Source organism: Chiloscyllium punctatum, chromosome 14 (genome assembly GCF_047496795.1).
Source record: "Chiloscyllium punctatum isolate Juve2018m chromosome 14, sChiPun1.3, whole genome shotgun sequence".
Lineage (NCBI taxonomy): Eukaryota > Metazoa > Chordata > Chondrichthyes > Orectolobiformes > Hemiscylliidae > Chiloscyllium > Chiloscyllium punctatum.
In genome coordinates, this window is record NC_092752.1 from 20,361,082 (window position 1) to 20,387,248 (window position 26,167).

The window sequence follows — 26,167 nt, forward strand, 5'->3', positions numbered from 1 at the left end:
GTACCTAAATACAGATTCTTGAATATAAATTCTTAGAGAAAAAAAAATCACTCTACAAGCAGGCATGGGCAGCATGGTGGCTCAGTGGTTAGCACTGCAGCCTCACAGCGCCAGGGACCCAGTTTGATTCCAGCCCCGGGTGACCATGTGGAGTTTGCACATTCTCCCCGTGTCTGCGTGGGTTTACTCTGGGTGATCCAGTTTTCTCCCACAATCCAAAGATGTGCAGGTCAGGTAAATTGGCCATGCTAAATTGCCCCATAGTGTTAGGTGCATTAGTCAGAGGGAAATGGGTCTGGGTGCGTTACTCTTCGGAGGTTCAGCGTGGACTTGTTGGACCAAATGGCCTGTTTCAACACTGTAGGGAATCTAATGATCCTGGGATGGGCTTGTGTGGCTGATCATACTTTCTTTAAAATCAGGTACGATATTGCTTAGGGAATTGGGTTGTGGAACCCATCCAGTAGTTACTCAGGTTTCCATCTCTGGAATATCCTCCCTACACCTCTTCACCTTACTTCCCTTCTGTGACCGAGGTTTTGATAGTCTGACCTAATTTCCTTACACGGCTTAACTTGGTGCCCCGTTTTGTTTTATAATAATCCTGTGAACAGTCTTAGAACATTTCATGAATTTAAAGGTGCTATATAAATACAATCGAAAATGTTCTGCAGTTGATTGTTAGAAGTTGTTTTATAAATCACAAAGTTAATCATAAATTTGAAATGAAATGCCTCATGTAAAACAGCGTGAGCAGCACAGAGATAGGAACAGGAGTAGATGTTACGGCCCCTCGAGCAACCACCATTCAATAAGATTGTGGTTGATCTTCTAATTTCACTCCACCTTCCTCCTCCTCACACCACATATCACTCAAACCCCTCAAAGTGGAGAAATCAAGTCTTAGCCTTAAACAGACTCAAAGACTAGGCATCCACAGATCCCAAAGGAAAAGAATTCTAAAGGTCTCTAAGTAAATAGATCTCTCCTCATCTCAGCTGAAAATAGCCACGCCATATTCTGCATGCTCCCACAGTTGACAGTCTCCTACCAGGAAACAACCTCTCAACATTTGTGACATCAAGTTTTCTCAGAATGTTAGATCTTTGAATGATATTCTTACTTATTCTTTCAAAAATCAGAAAGAATAGGAGAATTCCATTCAGTGTCTCATTGTAGGACAACTCTCTGATCATTGAAAATATCCAAATGACCCTTTTGTTACACATGCACTAAGGCAATAAAGAGAAAGATACTTTTGCTGATACCAAGGACCATACACTTTAGCAGTGAAATCTCTCATATGATAATTCAAATTGACAAATACCAATTGATTATACAATTCAAATGATGGAGTAAATGTCTTAAGGAAATAAAGTACTAAACAATATTGAACATTTCTTTCAATTTTAATAATTGGTTTAATATTGTGCACATGAATAAAGAGTAATTATTATTAGTGATGCAATGTCCTCAAATGTAGGATAAGAATAAACACCCTAATTAGTAGCAACAAATAATTGATTTAAAAATCATCTAGAATCTGTGCAACAAAGAATATTCAAATGTAATGCTATCAACATGTTTAATCCCATTATCAACTGTGCAGTCAGCAACATGCTGGTACTGTACATATCACTGAGAAAAGAACTGAAATTTTTAAAATGAAGGCAAAATGGACTGTTCAAGCTACAGCATCTCCAGTGGTGGGAGTCCTGCATTGCATGTTGAAGATTCAAATTATTTCAATATGAGTACACAGTAGGGCAGTTCCTGACAAGGGAAGATGTTACAGTTTGGCTGATAACACTCTACTCTTAGAAATCCAATAGGTCAACTCTTATCAAGCAGGATGCCTGATTTTACTCTATAAACCAAATTGAAAAAAACAGGTCAGAGCAGTACATGCCTCAGCGCAAATGTTGCAAGGTCTGCAACTTTAGTTTCACTATATTTCAATACGAGTATGCCAAATAACACATGAAATAAATGGGTTATGTCAAGGAGAGAAGTTGTGACAACACAGCACAGCAACAAGCATTACAGGTTCAGTACTGAGAGAGTGCTATATTGTCCTCCAGATCATTCCTGATGAAGGGCTTTTGCCCAGAATGTTGATTCTCCTGCTCCTCGGATGCTACCTGACCTGCTGTGCTTTTCCAGTCCCACACTCTCGACTCTAATCTCCAGCATCTGCAGTCCTCACTTTCACCTGTCCTCCAGGTAAGCCATTACATTGAGACTCATCCTGTTAGTTCAGTTAGGCCGGACAATCTTAATATTTTTACATGTCCTGCAAAGACTTCTTTCAGCATCCCGGCCAATATTTCTGTTTTATTAAGCACCCTCTATGAAGAAATAAACGCTTGCATTTTCCTCATGGCGGCTGGTGTCCAGAAATATGACTGCAAGGATTTTTGAGATAATAGTCACTGCACTTCTAAGCAATACATCAAACAAGTTTAGAACTGACAGGAATATGTGAACATATGTTTTAGGATCAGGTAGCTCACTCAGCCCCCTAAGCCTGCTCTGTCTTCAACAAGGTGATGGTTGGTCTGATTACTCCACATTTCTGCCTATGGTCAGTAACTTATCGTCCTCATCCTGATCAAGCATTTACCTACCTCTATATCTTTATAACTTTCTTTATTTTTCCCATTGTGGACAAAGATGAGAAAAGGATGTTTTAAAAGCCAGGACTATGGAAGGAGCGGCTGGACGTTTAAAAACTGGTTACTGGAACTCAATGTGAGTCATGTTAGCCCCATTGCTTTGCAAGGGCCGGGGTGGAGACAGAACACAGCACAGCACTGGAGTCTGTGTGCAGACTGAGATTTGTTCAGCAACTGTTAGCTGATCAGTTTATGCAACTGTGACCAGTTGCACATGCCAGATGTTATCAGTTTGGTGATAGCTCTGGTTGGTTCCTGGGCAGGTGAAAAATCTGAGTGTTTAGAAAAGAGGGAGAGAAGCTTCTGGGCTGGGAAGAAGCAGGTTTTGTTTCTCTACACCTTTGTACCAAAAGTAAGTGCAGCCCAACGAAAGGGAGGTTTCTCCTCCCATCAGTTGCTTAGAGCTGTTGCCTTTAAATAGTAACTCAATACTTTACAGCTTGTGTAATCATCACCATTTGACTCCTGTGAATAAGTGAAAGAATCTAGAAAGAAGATTGGAGAACAGAGATCTTGGGAAGCAAAAGGCAAGTCTCATTAAATCATGCAGACTGGTACTACTGCATTTATCAATATTTTCCCCTCCATACATATGTCCTTCTCTGTGTGTGTGTGTTTGTGTGCGTGTCTTTGTCTGTGTGCATGACTGTGTATGTGTGTGTATGATGTTTTCAAAACAGAGTGAAGTTTAAACTAGTACAGTTATAAGTTAATAATTTGTAGTTTTTTCTTGTTGTGGTTAGTATTTATGTAACTGCAAAAAAGCAGTAGTTTTGTTAAGTACAGTCTTTTCTGTTAACCTAAATGTTGGAAACTGTGAAGTTGTTCTTTTTGGAAGGGAGAAAAAGTATTATTTAAATGGAGAAAAACTACAGGAAGCAACTGCATCAATTATCTTCACATGATCAGGAAGGAGAGATCCCATCCAGCGTGAGGCACAGCCCGAGTGAGCATATAACTTAGGAATCTGGTGTCAACTTGAGAATTCGGTCCAGAGGGGATGAGGTGCCTTTTGCTTGGTTTTTCCGGCTAATAGTCTGTCAGGTTTTTTTTAACATGATAAATTGAAACCCGGGCTCAGGGACCCAGCACAAGAGTGACATCACAGGTAACTCCTAAGTTCATTGGTTGGTGATAGCTACAATTTGAACATATATTACAGGTCACTTTCAGATTGAAGGTAAGTGTTGTAAATATTTACAGACCAGGACAAAATTTGTACAAAAAAAAATCAAATTGGGAAATTAAGTCATTAAAAGAGAAATGCCAAGCCAGCCAATGTATTGTTCCTACATGATAGAGGAGATGGTGGACCTCATTGTGGTTCATAGTGACCACATCTGTAGCAAGTGTTAGTTGCTTGAGGAACTCCGGCTCAGAGCTGGTGAGCTGGAGTCTGACCTTCAAATTCTGTGCCAACTCAGGAGGGTGAGAGTTACCTGGGCAGTGTTTTTCAGGAGGCAGTCACACCCCATAGAGTAACAACCTCAAATTTAGTCAGTGGTCGGGGGCAGGAGGGTATGACTACGAGCGAGACAGGTAGAGGGTCCTGGAGGTAGTGTTGAAGGAGCCTCAGCCCTTCAGCTTGTCTAACAGGTTTGAGATTCTTGCTCCCTGTGTGGATGAGAATGGGGGCTGTAGGGAGGATGAGGAACCTGACCACAGCATGATGTGCAAGGAGGCATTCACAGGTGGGAAAAAAAGAGAATCACGGATCACGGATAGTATAGTCAGAGGGATAGACATTGCACTCTGTAGCCAGGATCTCATCTTTTAGGTGACATGTCAAACCTAGAGCCTACCTGTTGATCCATATAGTCCAGGGCATTATTTTGAAAAAGAACAAGGAATTAATCCCACTATTTCTTTTTATCCCTGAATCAACATCACAAAAGAAAACAGATCATTTGATTATTATCATTTTGTTGCCAGTTTGCTGTTGTGTTTCCTAATTTTCAACAGTGTTTGCATTTCAAATGGACTTCATTGGCTGCAAAACACTTTGGAGTGTTCTGTAATTGCAAAAGGTGCGATATAAATGCAAGTCTTTCTTTTTATTGTGCAGTGAGACAACACTTCCACATTATCAATTTATTTTAGTTTTAGAAATGAGTCCTTTTTTTGACAAAAGGAGTCCAGTATTCAAATTTATAAATGCCTTGCAAGATCTCAAGATGTCCCAAGTCTTCTACAATCAATGAAGTTCTCTTGACTAAAGAATATTGTATTGCAAGAAGTACGGTAACCAAATTACATACAGCAGAGTTCCAGAAACAGCAATGAAATAATGACCAGACCATCTACTCTTCAGTGTTGTAAGTATGTATTAGTGAGAACCCTGAACAAGTAGAGCACCCTAACTTTCTTTAAGTAGTGTCATAGAATCCAGTATATCCACCTGAGACAGGTAAGGCATCAGTATAAAACAAAGCCTGAATTAATATCACTTGTGAGTAAAATCATATTTCAGTCTCATCAAAAAGACTGTACCTGCATTGATGTGATAACCTGGATTAAAATCCAAAAGTGAAACCTACGTTGGCAGTTTACCACCTGAGATACCGCTACACCAACATTGATCACATCTTACCACAAAAAGAACGATTTACGAGTAGTCTCACTTCTTTAGTAAATAGATGACTTTCTGAGATAGAGGCAAAACACTAATCTGTACTTTTTAAAATTCACTCATGGGATGTGTGCGTTGCTAGCTGGCTATAGTAAAAAAAAACTGCAGATGCTGGAGTCCAAAATAGACAGGCAAGAGGCTGGAAGAACACAGCAAGCCAGGCAGCATCAGGAGGTGGAGAAGTCGAAGTTTTGGGTGTAACCCTTCTTGCCCATCTGTAGTTACCCCTTGTGAAGGTGATGGTGAGCTGCCTTCTTGAACACCTGCAATCCATGTTGACCCAAAATGCCCTTATGGAGAGAATTCCAGGATTCTGACCCAGTGACAGTGAAGGAACCAAGTCAGGATGGTGAGTGGCTTGGAGGGGAACTTGCAGGTGGTGGTGTTCCCATGAAACTGCTGCTCTTGTTCTTCTGGATAGAAATTGTGATGGGTTTGGAAGATGCAGTCCAAGGAGTTTTGGTGAAATCTTGTAGATAGCGCACACTGTTGCTTCTGAGCATTGGTGGTGAAAGGAGTGAATGTTTGTGGATGTGGTGCTAATCGAGTGGGTGGCTTTGTCCTGCATTGTGTCAAGGTTCTTAAGTGTTGTTGGAGCTGTTCTCCTCCAGGCAAGTGGAGAGTTTTCCATCCCACTCCTGACCTGTGCCTTGTGGATGGTGGATAGGTTTTGGGCAATTCAGGAAGTGAGTTACTTGTTGCAGTATTCCTAACCTCTGACTTGCTCCTATAAATACTTTATTTACATGGTAAGTGCAGTTGAGTTTTTGGTCAATGGTAATCCCCAGGATGTTGATACTGGGGGATTCAGAGAATAAACTCTGAGAATAAAGATGTAGATGCCAGTTTATACATGTCGCATTTCATATTATTTGTTCATTATTCATTAAGGGGAAGGTGAAGAGTGAGGCAAAATTTCTGCTTGTCTTATGAGCACCATCACAGGAAATCAATTAGAATAAGTTAATATTTTAAATCGAGGTGATGCTTATCATATTCTCAAAGTAAGACAATTCAGAAATGTCTGACATTAATAAGTGCTACATTTATTGCGGCCTATTCTTGGGGACTTAACAAACTGAGCTCCAGGCCCAACGATCATTCTGATGCCTGCTCTTAAGTTTTATTGCCTCCGTGACTCAATCCAACTTGAGCCATTTGTCTCAATGCAGTTCCTTCTTTGGTAAATACTGGGAAGAAGGAAAGCAGGAAAAGAGGAACAGGGCCTAGTGTGAGCCAACAGAGGAGCACTCCTCTCAGCACAACATCAAGTCTGACACCGTGGTTAGCACTACTGCCTCACAATGCCAGGGATCTTGGTTTGATTCCAAACACAGGCAACTGTCTGTGTGGAGTTTGCACATTCTCTCAATGTCTACGTGGGTTTCCTCTGGGAGCACTGGTTTCCTACCATTGTCCAAAGTTGTGCAGGTTAGGTGGATCGGGCACGGTAAATGTTGAGGGATATGCAGGCTAGATGGGTTAGCCATGGAAAATGTGGGGCCCCAAGGATAGGATGGGGGTTTGGATGGGATGGTCTTTGAGAGCATGAGTATAGACTTGATTGGCAAAATAGCCTCTATCCACACTGTAAGGTTTCTATGATTCTAAAAATATCTCCATCTTAATAGTGATCCCAAGCAGCCCTAGTTGGGCTGGTCACAGACATGGCAACACTGAGTGCCTGTTTGATGTTGCTGCAGTCAGCTGGATTGTAAAAGTGGTTCAGGAAATGGGTGCATGATTTAGAAGAAGGAGCCTGATGGATTTAGCAGTGATGCAGGCAGACACACAGGTTAATAGAGGTTCTTCCCCTGCTCAAGGTGTCACCGTACCATTTTACATCAATTAAATGTATACAACAATGTTGACTTCCTCTCCCCAATGTTTCTCGTAACTGTTTGACAGCCTTGTGTACTCTTCATGTGGATCTAGGAAAATGTCTACACTGAAGGACTAAAAATGGTGATATAATTGGCATACATTTTACTCATTAGTGATAATAATGCAGTCTTAATAAGTTATTTTTGGAACTGTTTCAACAAGGAACCTCTGTCCCTCTCACTCCATCATCTTTACAGCTAGTACCACCTGCCCATTGCTGATATGCCCATATTTCAAACTTTATTTCATCCTGACTGACAAATACACTAAGGAATACTGATCCTACCATATAAGCATGGTCCAGAGATTGCTTCCTGTAATCCAGTTCCTCCTCTAGGTAGCCCTTCTGCTTGCTAAACTGCTCCTGGTAAAAGAGAATTAAACATTCAGCTTTTAACGCACAGCCCGAATCTGCCAGCTTTCATTTCAACTTGCTGAAAGTCTGTTGTGTTTCTTTAAATTGAACACATCTTAATGTTCTGCTAAAAGGTCAACAGCCTGAAAGAGTGGACCGCAAATTTGTTTTAGGGTTAGGCAGTGTGGACGGAGCACAGGGCAGTCTGTGATCACAGCTTTGGCCATCTTTCGGTCTCAGCTTCTAAGAGAGGATGGGAGGGCAGCTTCTAATTATTCCGAAGCTGTCAAAAGGACACATCTTATCTCTGGTTGTGAAAATCATGGGAGAGGAACCCAATGACTACAGTCAACTACCTGTCACTTGAGGACGGGTTCCTGACCTAGAGTGTTCCGGAGGTGGGACAATGCCATGTGGCTGAACTTCGGTCTCACCTCTTGAAAATCCTACTCCATTAACGCCCCGTTCCCTCACCTCAGTGTCCACTTGAACAGATTTCTGTCACCCCAAACATGATGCCACCACCAAACATAATCTCTTATTCTGAATGCAGAGAATGCTGGAGAAACTCAGTGAGTCTGGTAGCATTGGTGGAGAGAGAGAGAGAAAGAGAATACATTTTCAGTCTATTGCAATCTTCTTCAGAATCAAAGAAGAGTCACCTTGGACTCAAAATATTGACTTGGTTTCTCTCTCTCCACAGATGATGCCAGACTTGCTGAATTTCTCATAGAAATGTACAAACTAGGAGCTGCAGTAGGCCATTTGGCCCTTCAGGCCTCCTCCACTATTCAATATTTTCATGGTTGATCTTCTATCTCATTCCTCTTTTTCCACTTTCTCTCCAAACCCCTGAAGCCTCTAATATCTAAGAATTTATCAATCTCTTCCTTGAACATACTTCGTGGTCTGGCCTCCACAGCCTCTTGTAGTACAGAATTCAACAGGTTCATCACCCTTTGAGTGAAAAGCTTGTTCCTTATCTCGAAATGGTCTACCTTGCATTCCTGAGGCTCCTCAATCAGGGAAAACATTCTCCCTGTGTCTCATCTGTCCAGTGCTGTTGGAATTTTATGTGTGTCAATCAGATCCCCTCTCATTCTTCCAACTTGTAGGGGCTACATGTCTAATTGAACCAATCTCTCCTCATAGGTCAGTCCTGCCATCCCTGGTATCAATGTAGTGAATCTCTGCTGTACTCCCTCTATGGCAAGTTACTCTTTATAAATGAACACAAATCCTCTTGCAGTGATGGCCAAAATGCCATCTCCAGCATTTTTTGTTTTTATTTCACATCCCCAGCAACTGCAGTACTTCACTTTTATTCCAATCTTCTGTTTGCCTTGTAGCATTCTGAAGGCACCACTCACTCTATAACAACCTGGTCCATATCTTCCATCTCCCTGATCAACTGCTCCCCTTCCCACAGCATCTTCCCAAGTAGCAGATGCAGCACTTGCCCTTTTGCCTTTTCTATTCCCAGCATCCAGTGCCCAATGTTATACATTAAATTGATAAAGATACAAATTAAAATCTATTGTACGTGGGGAATTCCACATACAATAGACCTTCATTTGTATCGCGATCTATTTGATGTATAGTATTCGCTGCTCCTGATATGGGAGACCAAAGACAGAGTGGATGATCACTTTGCGGAAACCTCCATCCAGTCTGGAAGCATGATTGGAATCTTCCACTCACCCCTCATAAATTCACCGCCCCACTCCTACTCCGCCCTCAGCCTGCTATACAGTTTCAACAAAGCTCAACCAAAACTCCAGGAGCAACAGCTCACTACACATTTAGGCTTCTCTGTTCCTTTCCCTGCCTCCGTACTTGCTTTGAACCTGTTCCACCTCTGCCATTTGATGAGACGTCAATGAGATGAGATCTGATGGTTTTGATGAAACGTCAATGATCTGAAATGTTGTAACTCTTGTTTCCCTTCATGCATGCTGTTCAGGTCTCCTGAGCTTCCCCAGCATTGTCTGGTTATGCTCTTGTTCTCTTTACTTGCTTGGTAGCGCTTATTTCTTAAACTCAGGTTGCATTTTGTCTCCCTAGGGACCTAGTTGTCCTTAAAAATGTTGCAGTGGTACTTCTTTCTGTTCACTGTATTAAAGCGCACCTCTCCCTTGTAAACCTTGCTCAACACTGATAAATGGTTATCCCACTTTCAAATTGATAGGCATGCTTCGAATGGAAACTCGCTGCACGTATTCTGAGGGCCCTTCAAAGAAATCAATCTGATCCCATGCTGAAGCCCTTGGGATGGCTCAAGGTAATATGCCACAATCTGTCTGGGGCACTCTCAGATATTCATCCGGTCTTGGAGAAATGCAGCATCATTCTTAGTCATTGTCATTTTTGTTGCTATTCCATGTGAGACGGTAGAACATGGAAACTACCTCTTTGATCCCTCAGCTTTAAGTGTCTGAGATGCCTGAGAATGGATGGAGCCAGTAGGCCAAATAGCCTTCATCTGCACTGTAATAACTCTATTCATTTCCTTCTTTATAGATTTTGAGCATAGCAAAAGGTGTTGGCCCCACATTTGCTGCACACTTTGGCCTCTTTCAGAGAATGTCATTCACTGTGTTACTCATTGGCAATGTTGACAATAAATGTAGCCTTAGGTCTTACTCTCAATTGCCCATGTTTTTGCTTCTAGATTCATAATCCCTCCATTTGCATCTTTAATCAACACATATTTTGAATCTTTACTTGTCGCATTACCAATTCCACAGGCCCAAATATTTTAATCTCTCATGTCTCTGCCCATCCAAGCAAATACCTTCCCTGTAGTTCTTATTCCATCCCCCTCTATCTCACTTGCTCAAAATCTCTCACCTTTCTAATTTATCCCAACGCTGATGAAAATTCATGGACCTGAAACATTCTCCTTCTCTCCCAATAAACATGTTATCTGCTAAGAATTCCCATTATTTACTGTCTTCCCTTGCTGTGATATCAGTCACATCAAAAATATATATGAATATTACAGTTCACTGAATGAGCATTACCTCAGTTTTAAAATTCTTAGGCTGGTTTTATCCCTCCATGGCCTCCCTATCCCAGTGATTTCCTCCAGCCCTACAACCCTCCAAAATCTCTGAGGTTGTAAAATTCTAGCCTTTTACACATCCCCAGTGCTCATCATTCCACAAGTTGTGACCCTGCTTCCAATCTAAAGCTTGTAATTCCCTTCCAAAAACCATTCCATTTCCCTATTTTCTCATTTTTCTTTTAAAAACAACTTCTTAGCAACTTCACAGATGTCTACATCACAGAAAAAGGCCCTTTGGTCCATCAAGTCTATGCTGGTCAGAAACAACAACCTAACTATCCTAACTCCATCGTCCAGCATTTGGCCCATAGCCTTGGCATCACAAGGGCCCATCAAAATACCTTTTCAATGAAATGGGGGTTTCTAACCTTACTGACAGTGAATTCCAGAATCCTACCACCCCCCGGTAAAAAAAGTATCCCCTCATGTCCTCTCTAAACCCCTTACTTTAAATCGATGACCTTTGGTCATTGATCTCTCCACAATTGAGAAAAGTCTCTTCCTGTTTGCCCTGTCTACCCTCACCAGTTTACACATCTCAATTATATCTCCGTCAGCCTCTTCTGCTCCAAGGATAACAATTCCAGTCTATTCAATCTCTCTTCATAACTAAAACCCTCCAGCCCAGACAACATCCTGGTAATTATATTCACCAACGCAATCACATCCCTCCAATAATGTGGGATTCCAGACCCGCACCTAATACCTTGGCTGAGATCCAACTAGTTTATTTAGTTAGTCAAGTTTCAATCAAGCTTTTCCTCACCTTTCCTAATATCTCCTTCTGTGCCAAATTTTGTTTAATGACCTTCCTGTGAAGCACTAAAGGACTTTTTTAACTGTGTTAAAGGCACCATATAAATGTAAGTTGTCACAGCTGTCATGGGTATTGCAAGAATTCCTCGTGGCTGCTTGAAATGTGCATGGGCCATAAAAATGGAGAACAACTCATGTTCCTCTATTCAAGAAAAGGAATAGGAAAATCCCTGGGAAATTAGAGGCCAGTCAGTCTTAAGTCTGTGGTAAGCAAGGTGCTGGAAAGCATTCTGAGAGATAGGATTTATGACTATTTGGAAAAACATAGATTAATTAAAGATACTCAGCATGGATTTATGAGGGGCAGGTCATGCCTTATAAGCCTTAATGAGTTCTTTGAGGATGTGACAAGTTGACAAAGGTTGATAAGTGGATGTGGTGTATATCAATTTCAGTGAGGCATTTGATAAGGTTCCCCACAGTAGGCTCATTCAGAAAGTTAGGAGGTATGGGATACAGGGACATTTGGCTGTCTGGATATGGAATTGGCTGGCCAAAAGAAGACAGTGGGTGGCAGTGGATGGAAAGTATTCCACCTGGAGGTCAGTGACCAGTGGTGTCTCACAGGGTTCTGTTCTTGGACCTCGGCTCTTTGTAGTTTTTATAAATAACTTGGAAGAAGAAGTGGAAGGGTGGGTTCGTACGTTTGCCGATGGACACAAAGGTTGGTGGTGTTGTAGATGGTGTCGAGGGCTATTGCAGACTACAACAAGTCATTGACAGGATGCAGAGCTGGGCTGAGAAGTGGCAGATGGAGTTCAACCTGGATAAATGTGAAGTGATTCATTTTGGATGGTTGAATTTAAATGCTGAATACAGGGTTAAAGACAGGTTTATTGGCAATGTGGAAGAACAGAGGGATCTTGGGGTCCACGTACATAGATTCCTCAAAGTTGGCACCCAAGTTGATAGGGTTGTTAAGAAGGTGTATGGTGTTTTGGCTTTCATTAGCAGAGGGATTGAGTTTAAGAGCCACGAGGTTTCGCAGCAGCTCTATAAAACTGTGGTTAGACCTCACTTCGAATATTGTGTCCAGTTCTGGTCGCTTCATTATAGGATGGATGTAGATGCTTTAGAGAGGGTGCAGAGGAGATTTATCAGGATGCTGCCTGGATTGGATGGCTTGACTTATGAAGAGAAGCTGAGTGAGTTCGGGCTTTTCACATTGGAGAGAAGAAGGAAGAGAGATGACTTGACATAAGTGTACAAGGTAATGAGAGGTATAGATAGAGTAGATAGCCAGAGACATTTCTCCAGGGTAGAAATGGCTGACACAAAGGATCATAATTTTAAGGTCATTAGAGGAAGGTTTAGGGGAGATGTCAGAGGTAGGTACTTTACACAGAGAGTGGTGGGTGCGTGGAATGCACTGCCAACGGTGGTAGTAGAGTCATAGCCATTACGGATATTTAAGCAACTGCTGGACAAGCACGTGGAAGGCAGTAAATTGATGGGTGTGCATGTTAGGTTGTTCTTAGATGAAGATAAATGCTTGGCACAACGTCGTGGACCAAAAGGCCTGTACTGTGCTGCACTGTTCTATGTTCTGTGTTCTAACTAACCCTCATAAGCTACAAAGAAAACCGCATGGACAAGCCAGGGCATCTGCCAATCCTCAGGGGCTTTTATTTTACTCTTTCATGGAATTTGCTGACCATCCCCCACTGGCATTGATGTGAGTGGTTTGCTCGACCATTTCAGAGGGCAGTTAACAGTCAACAAGATTGCACTGTCTGGAATCAAATGTAGGTCAGACCAGAAAAGGACAGCAGATTTCCTTCTTGAAAGGACATCACTGAGATTAGCTTTCCAATTATATCCCTGATTTAGTGATTGAATTTTACTTTCATCAGCAGTCAGGGTAGGATTTGAAACACTGCCCACAGACCACCAGCAACCCAAGTCCAGTGGCATTACCACTACACGATAATCTTTCTTAACATACTACCGACATAATGCTTTGGTGAAGTTCCCTTCTTTATATACATCTCTTAATAAAGGCCTTCACATAAGGAGGGGGAATGAAGCAAGAGTTAATCTCCATCGTTATTAAATGCCATTAAACTCTCATTTTGCCCCACCCCATGCTACTTCCTGTCCACCCAACTTGTACAGGGACAATGCTGAAAACAAACAACTCATTTTGACCTGCAGCAGCAGCAGCAGCAGCTCGATGTCCTGCAGCTCAGGAAGCCCTCACCTCTGACTAGCCCAATGATTGCAGCTTCCCACCTCTCACTCTAACTTGCTCTTCCTGCAGTGTGACTGAAAACCAAGAAATTCGAGGCTGCTGGGCCAAGCACCTCATTATCCTATATTCTAATGATATGACTGTGCACTCGTCAGAAAGCGTCAAAGTCTGATTGGTAATGAGAGATGAGAGTGACTTCACATTAGGGAAAAGAAATCAGAAGAAAAGGCTTCTCATGGAAACATTCCCCAATTTTACTACCAGAAACAGCATGGAAAGGCACAGTATAAAAATAGTAATTATTACAGTGATACTTTAGAAATCCCTTTGTTTACTTCTCCTTTGTGAACACTGATTCACTAATCAGCACAGACTGTGCATTGGTATCACTTAGTTCAGCATGACAATATGTGGCGCTATTTCTCCCTGAATCCCTCACGGCATGCAACTGCACCTTTTTTCAAACATGCGAAAATGCTTTGTGAGCTTTGTAACTTCCATGTTTTCATTCACATCAGAATATGCACTGCACATTTGAAGCACAATAATGCTGTGACAATCACAACAATGAAACAAATTGTGATCCAAAGAGCACACATGATCCACAGCATTTGTGTTCTCAATTCACATATTGCCTTTTAAACTCACTTGACAAGATTCACCTCTCTTGAATTCCCCACCCCGATTTTCCAATAGTTTCCTATCATCATCATATCCTTGATGCGTTAACATGCAGAAAGGTACCTTCTCAATCTCCAGGTCCAGCATCTTCTGATGCAGGGCAGCTTCTGTTCCTTCAATTTGTTTCAGCCACTGTATTTTTCAAGAAAGCATATCAAAGGAGATGAGTCAGTAAACAATCGATCTTTAGCATAACGCGCACAGTTAGCTAAAAAGGCCAAACAAATATGAGCCATGGGCTGAAGATTAAAATTTGCATCTTCACAGAAAATTTATTCAAACACACAAGATCTGTTCAAGGCACTGGCCTTTCTGTTTGTTCACAGCTTGAGATTGCCTCAGAGTAAAGCACCTGCTTTGCAGGAAACTGGATTTCAAATGCATTCTTAAAAACATTTAACATTATATATTAAGAACATACAAATAAATGGTTCTGAGCCCTGTAAAACAGCACAGTTTTAGTGAAAAAATGCTTCACAAAATTTGTATTCCGTTGCGAAATTTTCTCAGACATTTTCCCTCACACCACACCCCCCCATTAGATACTTCATCTGTAGCTTACACAATTTGTCACATGTATATGATGTATGCAACGCACTTGTTTACAAATAGGTTTACAGTAAGAAAGTGTTTTCAAGAACTCTGTGTTCTTTAAACTGACCTTCAAAATGGAAACACTATGTCAATTTGATTGGAGATATTTTGACTCTGTTTATTTACTGGAAAGCAGGCCGACAGACATTTAAACTCCCCAGAGAATTGTATTTCTTTGGTTTACTCTATTTCTATTGTCTGTACTTTTAACTTGCTCTTCTGATCAAGAAATCAGGATGCCTGTTAAACACAGGTGTAGCCCTTCCTTAAAGTGCCACATCAAAGGTTACTTCAGAAAGTGAAAATGTCAAAGATAGCACACCGGCCTGGAGAGAAGATTAGCTGGTTAGCAGGCAGCGAAGTATAAGCATAAATGGGCCTTTATCAGGTTGGCAAGATGTAAAGAATGGTGTGCCACAAGGATTGGTATTTGACCTCAACTGTTTATAATTTATATAAGTAATTTAGATGATGCGACAGAAGTGTGGTTGCCAAATTTGCTGATGTCATGAGGATAGATAGGAAAGTAAGTTCTGAAAAGGGCATAAGGATGCTCGAAGGATATAGACAAAGTGAGTGTACAAAAATCTGGCAAATAAACTATACAATGGGAAAGTTGAAATTGTCCATATCACCAGGAGGAATAAAATTAAGCATGTTAGCTCATTGGTGAGAGACTACACAGCTCAGAATTGTACAGGAATTTGGTTATCCTAGCACATGAATCACAGAAGTTAGAATGCAGATGCACAGAGTAATTAAGAAAGCTAACAGAATGTTATCATTTATCATGAGGCAAATTGAATTCAAAAATATGCTTCAGTTATACAGGGTTCTGGTAAGACTGCATTTGGAGTACAGTTTTAGTCACTTCTTTTAAGGAAGAATGTAAAAGTATCGGATGCAGTTCAGAGAAGATTTCCTAGAATAATACCTAGAATGGGTGGGTATCCTTATGAGGAATAGTTGGACAGGCTAGGCTTGTATCTACTGGAGTTTAGAAGCGTAAGAGGCAACTTGATTGAAACATATAAGACCATGAGGGGTTTTGACAGGAAGACATGAAGAGGGTGTTGCCTCTTCTGGGATTATTTGAAACTAGGCTTCAATATTTAAAAATCAGTGATTGCTTACTTACAAGCAGATACTAGGCAAATGTTTTCTCTCAGACAAATCTTAGATTAGATTACCTACAGTGTGGAAACAGGCCCTTCAGCCCACACCGACCCTCCGAAGAGCAACCCACCCAGACTCATTCCCCTACATTTACCCCTGACTAATGCACCTAACACTATGGGCAATTTAGCATGGCTAATTCACCTGACCTGCACATCTTTGGACTGTGGGAGGAAACCAGAATACTGGAGGAAACCCATGCAAACACGGGGAGAACGTGCAAACTCCACACAGTCAGTTGGCCAAGGTGGGAATTGAACCCGGGTCCCTGGCGCTGTGAGGCAGCAGTGCTAACCACTGAGCCATCGTGCCACCCTTTTTCCTTAAAAGATAGCAAAGTCCTTGAATATTTTTCAGGCAGAGGTAGGTAGATTCTGGTAGTGCAAGATTATCAGGGATAGGTAGGAAAGCAAAATTGAAGTTACAATCAGATCAGCCATGATCATATTGAATAGCGTAGCACTCTCAAGAGGCTGAATGGCCTCCTTTGTTTTTGATTCAAATGCGTGTTTGTAACTATGCAGCTCTGGCTGTGTTGGTACTCTTGAAGCCCCACCGCTATTTTAACCCAGTGAAGGTCATTGTGACAAGTGTCCCACGTGATGGTGCCAAGAAGAAGATTCAGAGCCACAACAGGTGAATGCAGGCATGTTTTGGAACTGGCTTCTGGCATTCTTGCTTGGGTCTGGGGCTAAAGCAGCTGAACTGGGAGCGCGAGGATGAGTTTCTGTTTCAGCTGTTCTGCTTCCTATTTGTTAATACACTCCCCTTCATTTATCCAGCACTTGGGGGAGCACCATAAGGTCTCCTTTGAATATTGCTGCCCAATATTCTAGATCTGCTAGTCACCACTTGTCTGCTCACACTGGGTCTTGGGTGGGTAACTGACAGGAGGGGGGGGGGGGGGGGGGGGGTTTAAAGCCTGCCACATTCTACACTACTGAGATTAATGCCAGCTTCAGTTCACCCGAGAAAATGAGGTTTATGTACTTTATGTCAACATGAGAAAACGGCTCAACACAGATGTGTATCATAAACGTAGGGAGGTTTTGCTAAAACCGAACAAGGTGCTAGTCAGACTTCAGCTGGAATACTGTGAAAATGTTTGGTCCCCTTATATAAAGAAAGATACTGGAATTGGAGGCAGTCCAGAGAATGCTGATACCAGGTTATGTCTTATGAAGAGAGGTTGAGTATATGGGGTTTGTACTCAGTAGACTATAGAAGAACAGAAAATGGCCTTATTAAAGCATTCAAAATTCTTAGAGGGCTTGACAGGGTAAATGTAGCAGGTTTTCTTTTCTTCTTTTAGGAAGGTTGAGGATCAAAGGGCATCATTTCAGAATAAGGGGTCACACATTTAAGATAGAGATAAGGAGGAATTTCTTCTAAGTTCTTTGCCACAGGGGGCTGAAGAGACTGGGTTATTAAGTGTATTCAAGGTTGAGATAGACAGATTTTTAATCACTAAGGGATTCAGAGGTTATGGGTAACAGGCAGGAAAGTGGAGTTGAGGAATATATGATCAGCCATGATCTCACTGAATGATACAGCAGACTTGAAGGACTGAATGGCCTACATCTGTTCCAAGGTCTTAGGTCTTATACTTATCACCTTGGAGAAGAAAATAAATTAGCTCAATCTTAAAATTGCAGATTTGATAATTTTGAGTCAGCGTCCAGAGAACTGCAACATCAGTTACCTGTGACTTCTCAGATGACAATAAACACAGTTACACAATAACCTCTCTCAACCATCAGCATTTAAAATCTAAACCCATATGAGGAAGATTCAGTTTTTGATTATTTATAAATGTAAGCCTTCCTCAATGTTTATACCTACAGCTAAGTAGCACACAGTCCACCACAAGCTGTTGTCCCATTCTTTTAAAAAAGGGAGAAAGAGATAGACTAGTAAATTATAGGTCAGTCAGTCTTACCTCAGTAGTGGGAAAGCAATTAGTAGAATTTAGAGGGACAGAATATATCTGCACTTGAGGAAATACTGATTAATCATGGATAGTCAGCATTTTGAGGGAAATGTTTGAAGAGGTAATGCATTAGATGTAGTTCACATGGATTTTAACTAGACTTTGATAAGGTACCTCATGGCAGACTGACCAAGAAAATAAAGGCCTATGGGATCCAAGGCAAAGTGATGGTTTGGACCTAAAATTGAAAAGAGGCAAGAAATAGAGAGTGATGTGTGAGGAATGTTTCTGTGACAGATAACTATTTCCAATGGAGTTCTTCAGGGCTTTGGTGCTGGGGCTCGTGTTGTTTGGGGTGTACATTAATGAATCAGAGTCAAATGTAGGATATGATCAAGAAGGCTGTAGATGACACAACAATGGATTGCATGGTAAACAGTGAAGAGGGTAGTTTTAAACTGTCAGAGAACATCAAAGAACTGGTTAGGTGGGCAGAAGAATGGCAAAAGTAGCTCCACAGTAGATATGAATAGGACCAAGTTCCACAATGTCCATTAATGTTCATACTGTAAACTCATACATTTCCAAATGACTTCTTTGATAAGGTACTAGATTTTCACTAACTCACCAAGCCAGTTCATGCAGCAAAGGCATCAGAGACTTTGACATAATGAAAATGAACCAGGAAGTTTAATGCAAGCCAAGTAAATCAGAGAGGGGTAGGTTCAGTCCCTGGTCTGTGATGAGTTAGGTGGTTTCCACCATGGTAGCAGTGGACAATTATCATCAGCTTCAGTGTCCAATAATATGGAGAGGGAAAAATAACATATTCTTAACCCCTTCTTCTTTTAGTAAGCTAGAAAGAAGGGTTTTCAATGAAACATTTTATTTTGCAGTTTAATCACTGACATAATCTAGGAAACACAGAATTTAACTTGTGCATAGTAAAGTTCTAAGAACGTCACCATGACGATGAACAGGTGATCTGTTTAATTGATGTTTCATAAAAGAAAAATATTATTTAGAACAATAGTTAAAATTCCCCTCTTCACCTTCTGACAATGCCAGGGATCTTTTGTATCCACTTGAGTATGCAGATTGGTCTCTATTAATGTCTTATCTGAATGAGGCCCCTCCAACAGTGCAGCACTCCCTTAGTAACACAGTAAGGTATCAGCCTATATTAAGTACTCAGACTGCTGCAATAAGGCTAGAACACAAAGCTTCCATCTTGGAGGCAAAAAGCACTAGTGCTGAACAATAGCTGTTGTATGTGAGTAAGATTTGGATGCACTGTGAAGACGCCAACTGTCCTAGCCACCCCCCATGACCCAATAAGCTTTAAGTACACTAGCTGACATTGGTTTTGTAATTCAGCCATATTGTGTTCCTTTTGGACAGTCAACTGGAAAATGCAAGTTGGACATGCTACATAGTTAAAAGTACCCAGGAGCATTTAGCAACTCTAAGATCAAGTAGGCTTATGTGGTATACACGTTCGCTACAGGATTACATTACAATTCAGAGAACAGAGATGGAATTCTTTATGAGACAGAATGGCAACAGAAATCTTGGGATTAAGGGAAAACTAGTAGCAGCTTTTTTGGATTTGTTTTTCAAGTTGCATTTTCACAATCCTTTAAGTGCACTCGGAGATATCCAGAAGCCTGCAAACAAGAAATGTCACTCTGTTTTTCTTTACGTGAATAAGGGAACACAAATCTGGAAAGTCTAGAGAAAGAGCTCCAAAGACAAGAGAAGGCCAAGGTCAACCCGATTAGCTGCTGGATCAAAGACTGGCCATTGTTCTGTGCACAACATCATGTCATCATTGATAACACTCAGAAGAACTGTTGAAAACAACTCATCCCAACCATGTGGCCTGGACTTTGATACTCAGAGTTTGTTTCTTTGCCTGTCTGTATTTTTGACCCTAAAATTGTCTGTTTCTGTCAGTCTTATTCACGAATGAATGTGTGTGTTTGGAGTTTGAAGGGGGTCTGGCTTAAATCACATGGTAGTAAATTAGTAATCTACGTTTTGCCATCTGTTAAATAATAAGTCTGTTCACATTAAGTAGTTACTTTCCAGTTGATGGTGTGTGTGACCTTCGCGCTGAATAGCAATCCATCAGGCAAGTTGATTGTCTTGATTGGTTCAATTGGATATTTACTCATTTCTGATGACTTGTGGAATAGTGAGACTGATTATGGGAGCGTTCTTCTCATTTGAATTGTGATAATATTAAATAAAAATGACCAGAATTATTTGATGCTGACAATTCTTCTACAGCAGTTATTAGATTTGAGTCTTATGATGAACCTATTCTTACAGATTTGGGCTGACAATTTTCCATAATTTAAGTGCTGTGAGGAGGAGGAGTTTTCCTCCTGCCCTTTGGAGCATTGCTGGGATTTTTAGTGTGAAATGGAAAACATTGCATTCCCATCAGATTGTGTGTAATAACCAAAGCTCCTGGCATTTCAACATCCTGGGTAACTTTGAAGTGACTCTATTTTACGGCTTCTTCTCAATAATGGCAAATGACACGTCGAGGTTAGCAACCTGCAGCCAATGGTCATAACAGGAGGATCAAGGATGTAGCCTGTTGCAGCCAAACATAAATTACTGGCTAGCCTTGCAATGCAATTCCATTACTGCTGCAGCATTAATTTCACAGAGCGCACGGACAAGAACCATCGACACTTCCAGGCTCTCCATGATATCCGCATTTACCTTACTGTCCTATGAGGCATATGAAAGCATGCGACTTGTTAGCAATTTTGTTGTGCAGACAAGGCTGTATTGTTTGTGTGGGTTGGTGAATTGTATTGTCTGTATTGTCCATTCTCACTTCTGTGGAGATAGTATTATGGGTTGCTACACACATTCGAGATGCATAGCACTGATGTAATGGCCTCCTGCAAAAGCCTAATAACAGAAATCAACAGTGTCCAGATGCATTTTAACGTCATTAGCCCAACAGCCCTTGGCAGATTAATACTCCTCGTACTTTGCTTCATTTGACCCCTGACCTGTATTCATTTAACAATTCAATATATCCTCCTGTCCCTTTAGTCCTCAAATATTTATCAAACTTCTTCTTAACTCATTTATGATATTTGTCTGAACTACACTTTGTCTAGCAAGCTTCACCTTCCACTATTCACTGGGATAAAGAATTTCCTTTGAATTATCTTGAAAAAGCAACACAGTATTAAAAATTCCCCATTCTTCAGGATGCACTCAAATCCTGTTCACTGACATCAGTTTTTGACTATTTAGTGCATAAGCTCCATAAGTATTGTATCATACAAAGTGTTAGCTACATAAAGATTAATGTAGAATAAAGGGCTGCATGGTGGCTCAGTGGTAAGCACTGCTGCCTCACAGTGCCAGAGACCCGGATTCGATTCTGGCCTCGGACAACTATCCGTGTGGAGTTTGCACATTCTCCCCGTGTCTGCGTGCTTTTCCCTGGGTGCTCCAGTTTCCTCCTATAGTCCGAAGATGTGCAGTTTAGATGGATCGGCCGTGCTAAATTGCCCATTGTGTCAAAGAATGTGTAGTCTAGGTGCATTAGTCAGGGGAAATGTAGAGTACAGTAATAGGTGTGGGGGAATGGGTCTGGGTGGGATACTTTTTGGAGAGTCAGTGTGGACTGGTTGGGCCAAATGGCCTGTTTCCACACAGTAGGAATACTATGATGGGTAGATTTTAATAACCTCCACAATGGAGAGTTTGGTGCTGATGATTGGGGGATTGGGGGATTGGGGGGGGGGGGCGGGGGGTCACTTAATCAGCTGTCAAGTTTGCCTCGATTTAGTCCAGGCTTGAAAGCCTCATGGATTCAACTAATACCCTTTTGTAGGGCCCGGAGCTCTTCTGCTGTGGGACAGTCACCAGGTGGGGAATCCGGAAAGCGAATCTTAATGATTGTGATCACAAATTCCAGGGGGAGGGGTTGAGGGGGTCAGGGATCCCTCTTTATCAGGCACCCAACACAGCACAGCACTAACTGCTAAACTCCTGTCCTTCTACCATCACATTCCTGTCTACCACCCTCATCCCACCTTCAATGACCTGTGGTATGGTTCCCCTCAGTGATCCTGACCCTCTGACGGGGGCACTGCCAACAGCTGCCCCAATGCTCCTTGCCTGGCACTCACAACAATGAAGAGCTGCCAACTTTTGATGAGCAGCGCTTTGGAGGGGGTGTTGGGATGCCCAGGATTTTCACCCCAGAGTGGTCCAGGGCAAGGCTCTCTGCTGGTCACAAACTGGTACTTAATATGATATGGGCTTCCTCAAGGGAGGAGACACAAATCTCTCACCAGGTCTGCCCTCTCACCAGGGCAAGCCCTTGCCACCTGGATTAAATGACACCCAACAGTACACGTTTAGGGGAGGCGGTAGGGATGTAGGAAATCAATCATCAATTCCTTAGCTTCAGACAGCAAAATTGAGATGTTATAATGGATGGAGAAAAAAAAACAAATTTCATATAAATACCAATGAACGCACTGAGCTCATGAAATGCCATTACAGCATTCTTGAAAATTAAAGCAAACATGCATGACGGAAATTAATTTGGAATCTCATTGGCCAATGGTACCTAAATAATAACAGAAAATGCTTGTGTGGTCAGACACTATCTGCAGAAATAGAAACAAAGCTAATATTTCAGGTCAAGAACCCCTCAACAAAACTAGAAGGTGATTGACCTGCAGTTTTAATTCTGTTTCTCTGTCCATAGATACTGCCTGAGTTGCTGAGTGCATCTACAATTTTCTATTATTGCTTGTATTTGAGCAGGTGATTAATGCACCTTCCTGGGTTTGACTTACACTTGCATAAAGCAGCTGAGCCAGAATTCACTGTGGTCTAAGTGGGCTGGAAGGGTGGATGGCAGTGCGGGGAGCTGTTACAACAGTACTGTTAAGTTCTTAATGACTAGAAATTCTGGGGGTGGGTGCATGCCATTTTACAAATTCTACTGAATATCAGATGTATATCCCAGTTAATTTCTGTCACAATTCCTGGAATTCATTTCCACAAGTGCTCTGCGGGTCATACAATTGCAGCTTAATAAGAAAAGAATCCCATGAGAACGAATGCAGATAGTAACATCTATTACTGGCCACAATGTTTACCAGACAACAGCATCCTAATCAGATTACTTGCCTGTGACTGAAGCAAAATCTGTCTCTAATGTGTTCCTGACACCCATGACTGCATCTTATTATAAAAGCTTCAGTCAGTGGGCTGTATTAATGTAACCAATCTGGGGACATTTGAAAGGTGTCCCTTTCTGCAATGTCCCATCATCAGATGGCAGAGGTTATCCTCAGACGGTTAGGTTTTCTAATTTCTGGATAAAATCAGAGAGTCCTAACTGGAGAAGCAACTCGGGATGTTTTACTGTGTGACACTGCACATGTACATGTTGTTATTACTGTCCAAACAGTAAAGATAACAGCAATCAGGAAGCGAGGTACTGCTGCAGTAGTGAAGGAGTCAAGGGATCGACATCATGTGAAGTTACAGATGGATTGCTAATGGAAGCCTTTCATAATAATACATTCCCCTACAGTTGAGGAGTTGGCCAGCCAGCAGCTTGTTTTCTCAACTGCAAAAGGACCCACATAGAGTGTTTGAGCCAACATGTAATGGTGATGAAGACTACAAAGCAAACTCACTCAGTGAAAGTGCAGCTTGTATGAACCGCATAAAGTATTGATCGCACATGTTTATTACAACCTTCTTGAGTGAACCCATAATTTTATCCTTAGCTGATCCATGCCATTACATTTCTTTTTGATAGAGTAATGACAAGAACAATTATTGGATCCTTGGTAAGTAATACGTTTCACCAAACCTCTTGGCATCTATCATTCATTCAGAACCTCACAACGATTTGGAGCTACCAATACCCATACAGCACATAAATCTGTAAGTTTAAACACAGAAAGAGCTGCTAGAATAATAAATCCAAGCAACAAATTCAGGCACAGATTGAAATGGTCACACATCTCCAGCAAGGGGTGAGGTTGAGAAAGTGGGACCTTCACAGTAACCTTAGCCAATGCAAGAATTCAACCAAAAACCAGCCGTCCAGCCAACTGAGCTAACCAAACCATAGCCTCTATGCACATGTAAAATGGACAAATGAAACAGCACGGGACCTCAATACTGTCATTCTGATAAGATAATTGGAAAGAAAAATAGTCATGCTAAATGTATTATTCACTCTTAGGGGTACATTTTACAAGAACAACTCCCACCAAAATGGTTCTGTCGTGGCACTGGCGATAAGTACAAAGTATGAGCAATCTATTTTGTGTATGCTTTATTCCAGTAAGCAAATTAACAGAAGTGGTAGACATTCAGGTGTATGAATGCACTTCCTGCTTCATAGAATGATCATGATTTGGAAGTGTACCTTCTCACATAGCGACAGCACAGTACGAGCTTGAATTACTGCAACCTGCTCTTCATTTCTTAGGTTCTGCAATACAAAGATGCACAAAGTATTGAAGCTGAGCTTAATGGTACAGCACAGTTATTTATGCTGTGTTGGGAGGTATAAGTGAGATGAACAAATTAGTCAGATGCTTTACACAGTTTTACCCCAGTATAAAATGAGTTATCCATGCACTGAGTTAATATATTACACATGCACACATATTAAATTGTGAATTTTTAAGTCCACTTCAAAGGAAAAGAAGGATTGAATTTATGTAGCACCTTCCACACTTCTCAAAAGTAATTTTATTTGAAGCTTAGTCACTGTTGCTATGCAGGAAACATTTCCACACAGCAAGATCCCAGAAGCAGCACTGAGATAATGGCTAATTTTTAGTGAAGTTAGTCGAGGGATATCTGTGGGCTAGGATGCAAAGGAGAACTGCACTACTCATTCCAATAGTGCTGGGATTCTTTACATCCACCTGAAAAAAATGGTGTTTAGTGTCCCATCCAAATAAAAAGATCAAGGAGATCTGGCGGTCATTCACTGAGGTATAAATAATGCTAAGTGTTCAGAATTTCTGGGTAAAACTGCAATTTCACTACAATGCATTTTGCCAAATTTAACCAGTCACAGGTCAGGTATTTATTATGCTGAAAGAAAAACAAATTAAAATTTGTATTATTAATAAAAAAAAGGTACAGTCTGCTACCAACTGCATCTTGACACTGTCAGTAATAAAGTCTTAGCTGCAAATTCCATTTATTTCACAGTGTCTCTGAGGCAGCAAATGATAGCAGTGATAGGGAGAGAAAAAGATTGCTGCACTTTGACACACTTTCAAACATTTCACAAACATAATTCCCTTAAATAAAACAACCTATGTGGAGTGTGTAGTTGAGAGCATCAGAGAAAATAAATTGCTGAAATATTTGTTTCTCTTTCCCACAAATATGTAAGATCTGTCACACAGCAGAAGAAACAATCAAATATCCACAATGCAATCACTTGAAAGTTTAGCTTGCACCATTAATACTGGTTATACCACAGCGAATTATACAAGAATGCAATAGATTTTAATTCAATTGCTCCAATTCCCTCCTTTCATGAATAGTCTTAATGGCACTTGTCTTCCCTGAGATACAAAAACAAATCTGGGTGTAAACTAAATATTTTTGTTTCTCATTCCAATTAATTTATCATTTTACTTGCTCAAACCAGTCAATTCAGCTACTACAAAAACAGATCGTTAAATATTGTCATGCCTGCCACTGAGCAAAATGGCATCCAAAACAGTTGTGCACACATACTCAGCCAACACTGCAGCACTACCGCATGGACAACTGCTCTTGACATCTTTCTGGCTAGTTTTAGGGGTTTAGATTGATCAAAGGCTGTATAATTCAATTCACCTCGTCAATGATTATTAATTCTGGGTCCCAATGAGTGCTGGCATCTCAATCTCAGGAAGATTTCATTTGAACTTTGCCTCCTTAGGCAAGGTGTGGTATGTTAAAAGTCGGTGTAAGGAGCTTTGACACAACCCAGGCAGCTCAATTGGTAAATAATGGGATGCCTAATCCCAGGGTTGCCATTTGAAGTCCCACCTTGAGTATATTATTTATTAAATATTTTAGTCAACCTAACTTGGTGGCTCAGTTGCTTGCACTGCTGCCTCACAACGGCAGAAGCCTGGGTTC

At 41.2% G+C, this 26,167-nt stretch overlaps 1 protein-coding gene across 5 annotated transcripts in view; it reads right to left on the reverse strand.

Annotated features, from left to right (window-relative positions):
* Window positions 1-26,167, reverse strand: part of LOC140485657 (janus kinase and microtubule-interacting protein 1-like) — a 355,381-nt gene that overhangs the window by 42,567 nt on the left and 286,647 nt on the right. For all 5 annotated transcript variants that reach the window (XM_072584037.1, XM_072584036.1, XM_072584038.1 and 2 more), the window contains 3 exons: window positions 24,441-24,506; window positions 14,362-14,430; window positions 7,475-7,552 (listed from right to left, as the gene is read on the reverse strand). In XM_072584037.1, coding sequence (XP_072440138.1) covers window positions 7,475-7,552; window positions 14,362-14,430; window positions 24,441-24,506 — 213 coding nt within the window. The remainder of the gene's footprint in view (window positions 1-7,474; window positions 7,553-14,361; window positions 14,431-24,440; window positions 24,507-26,167) is intronic.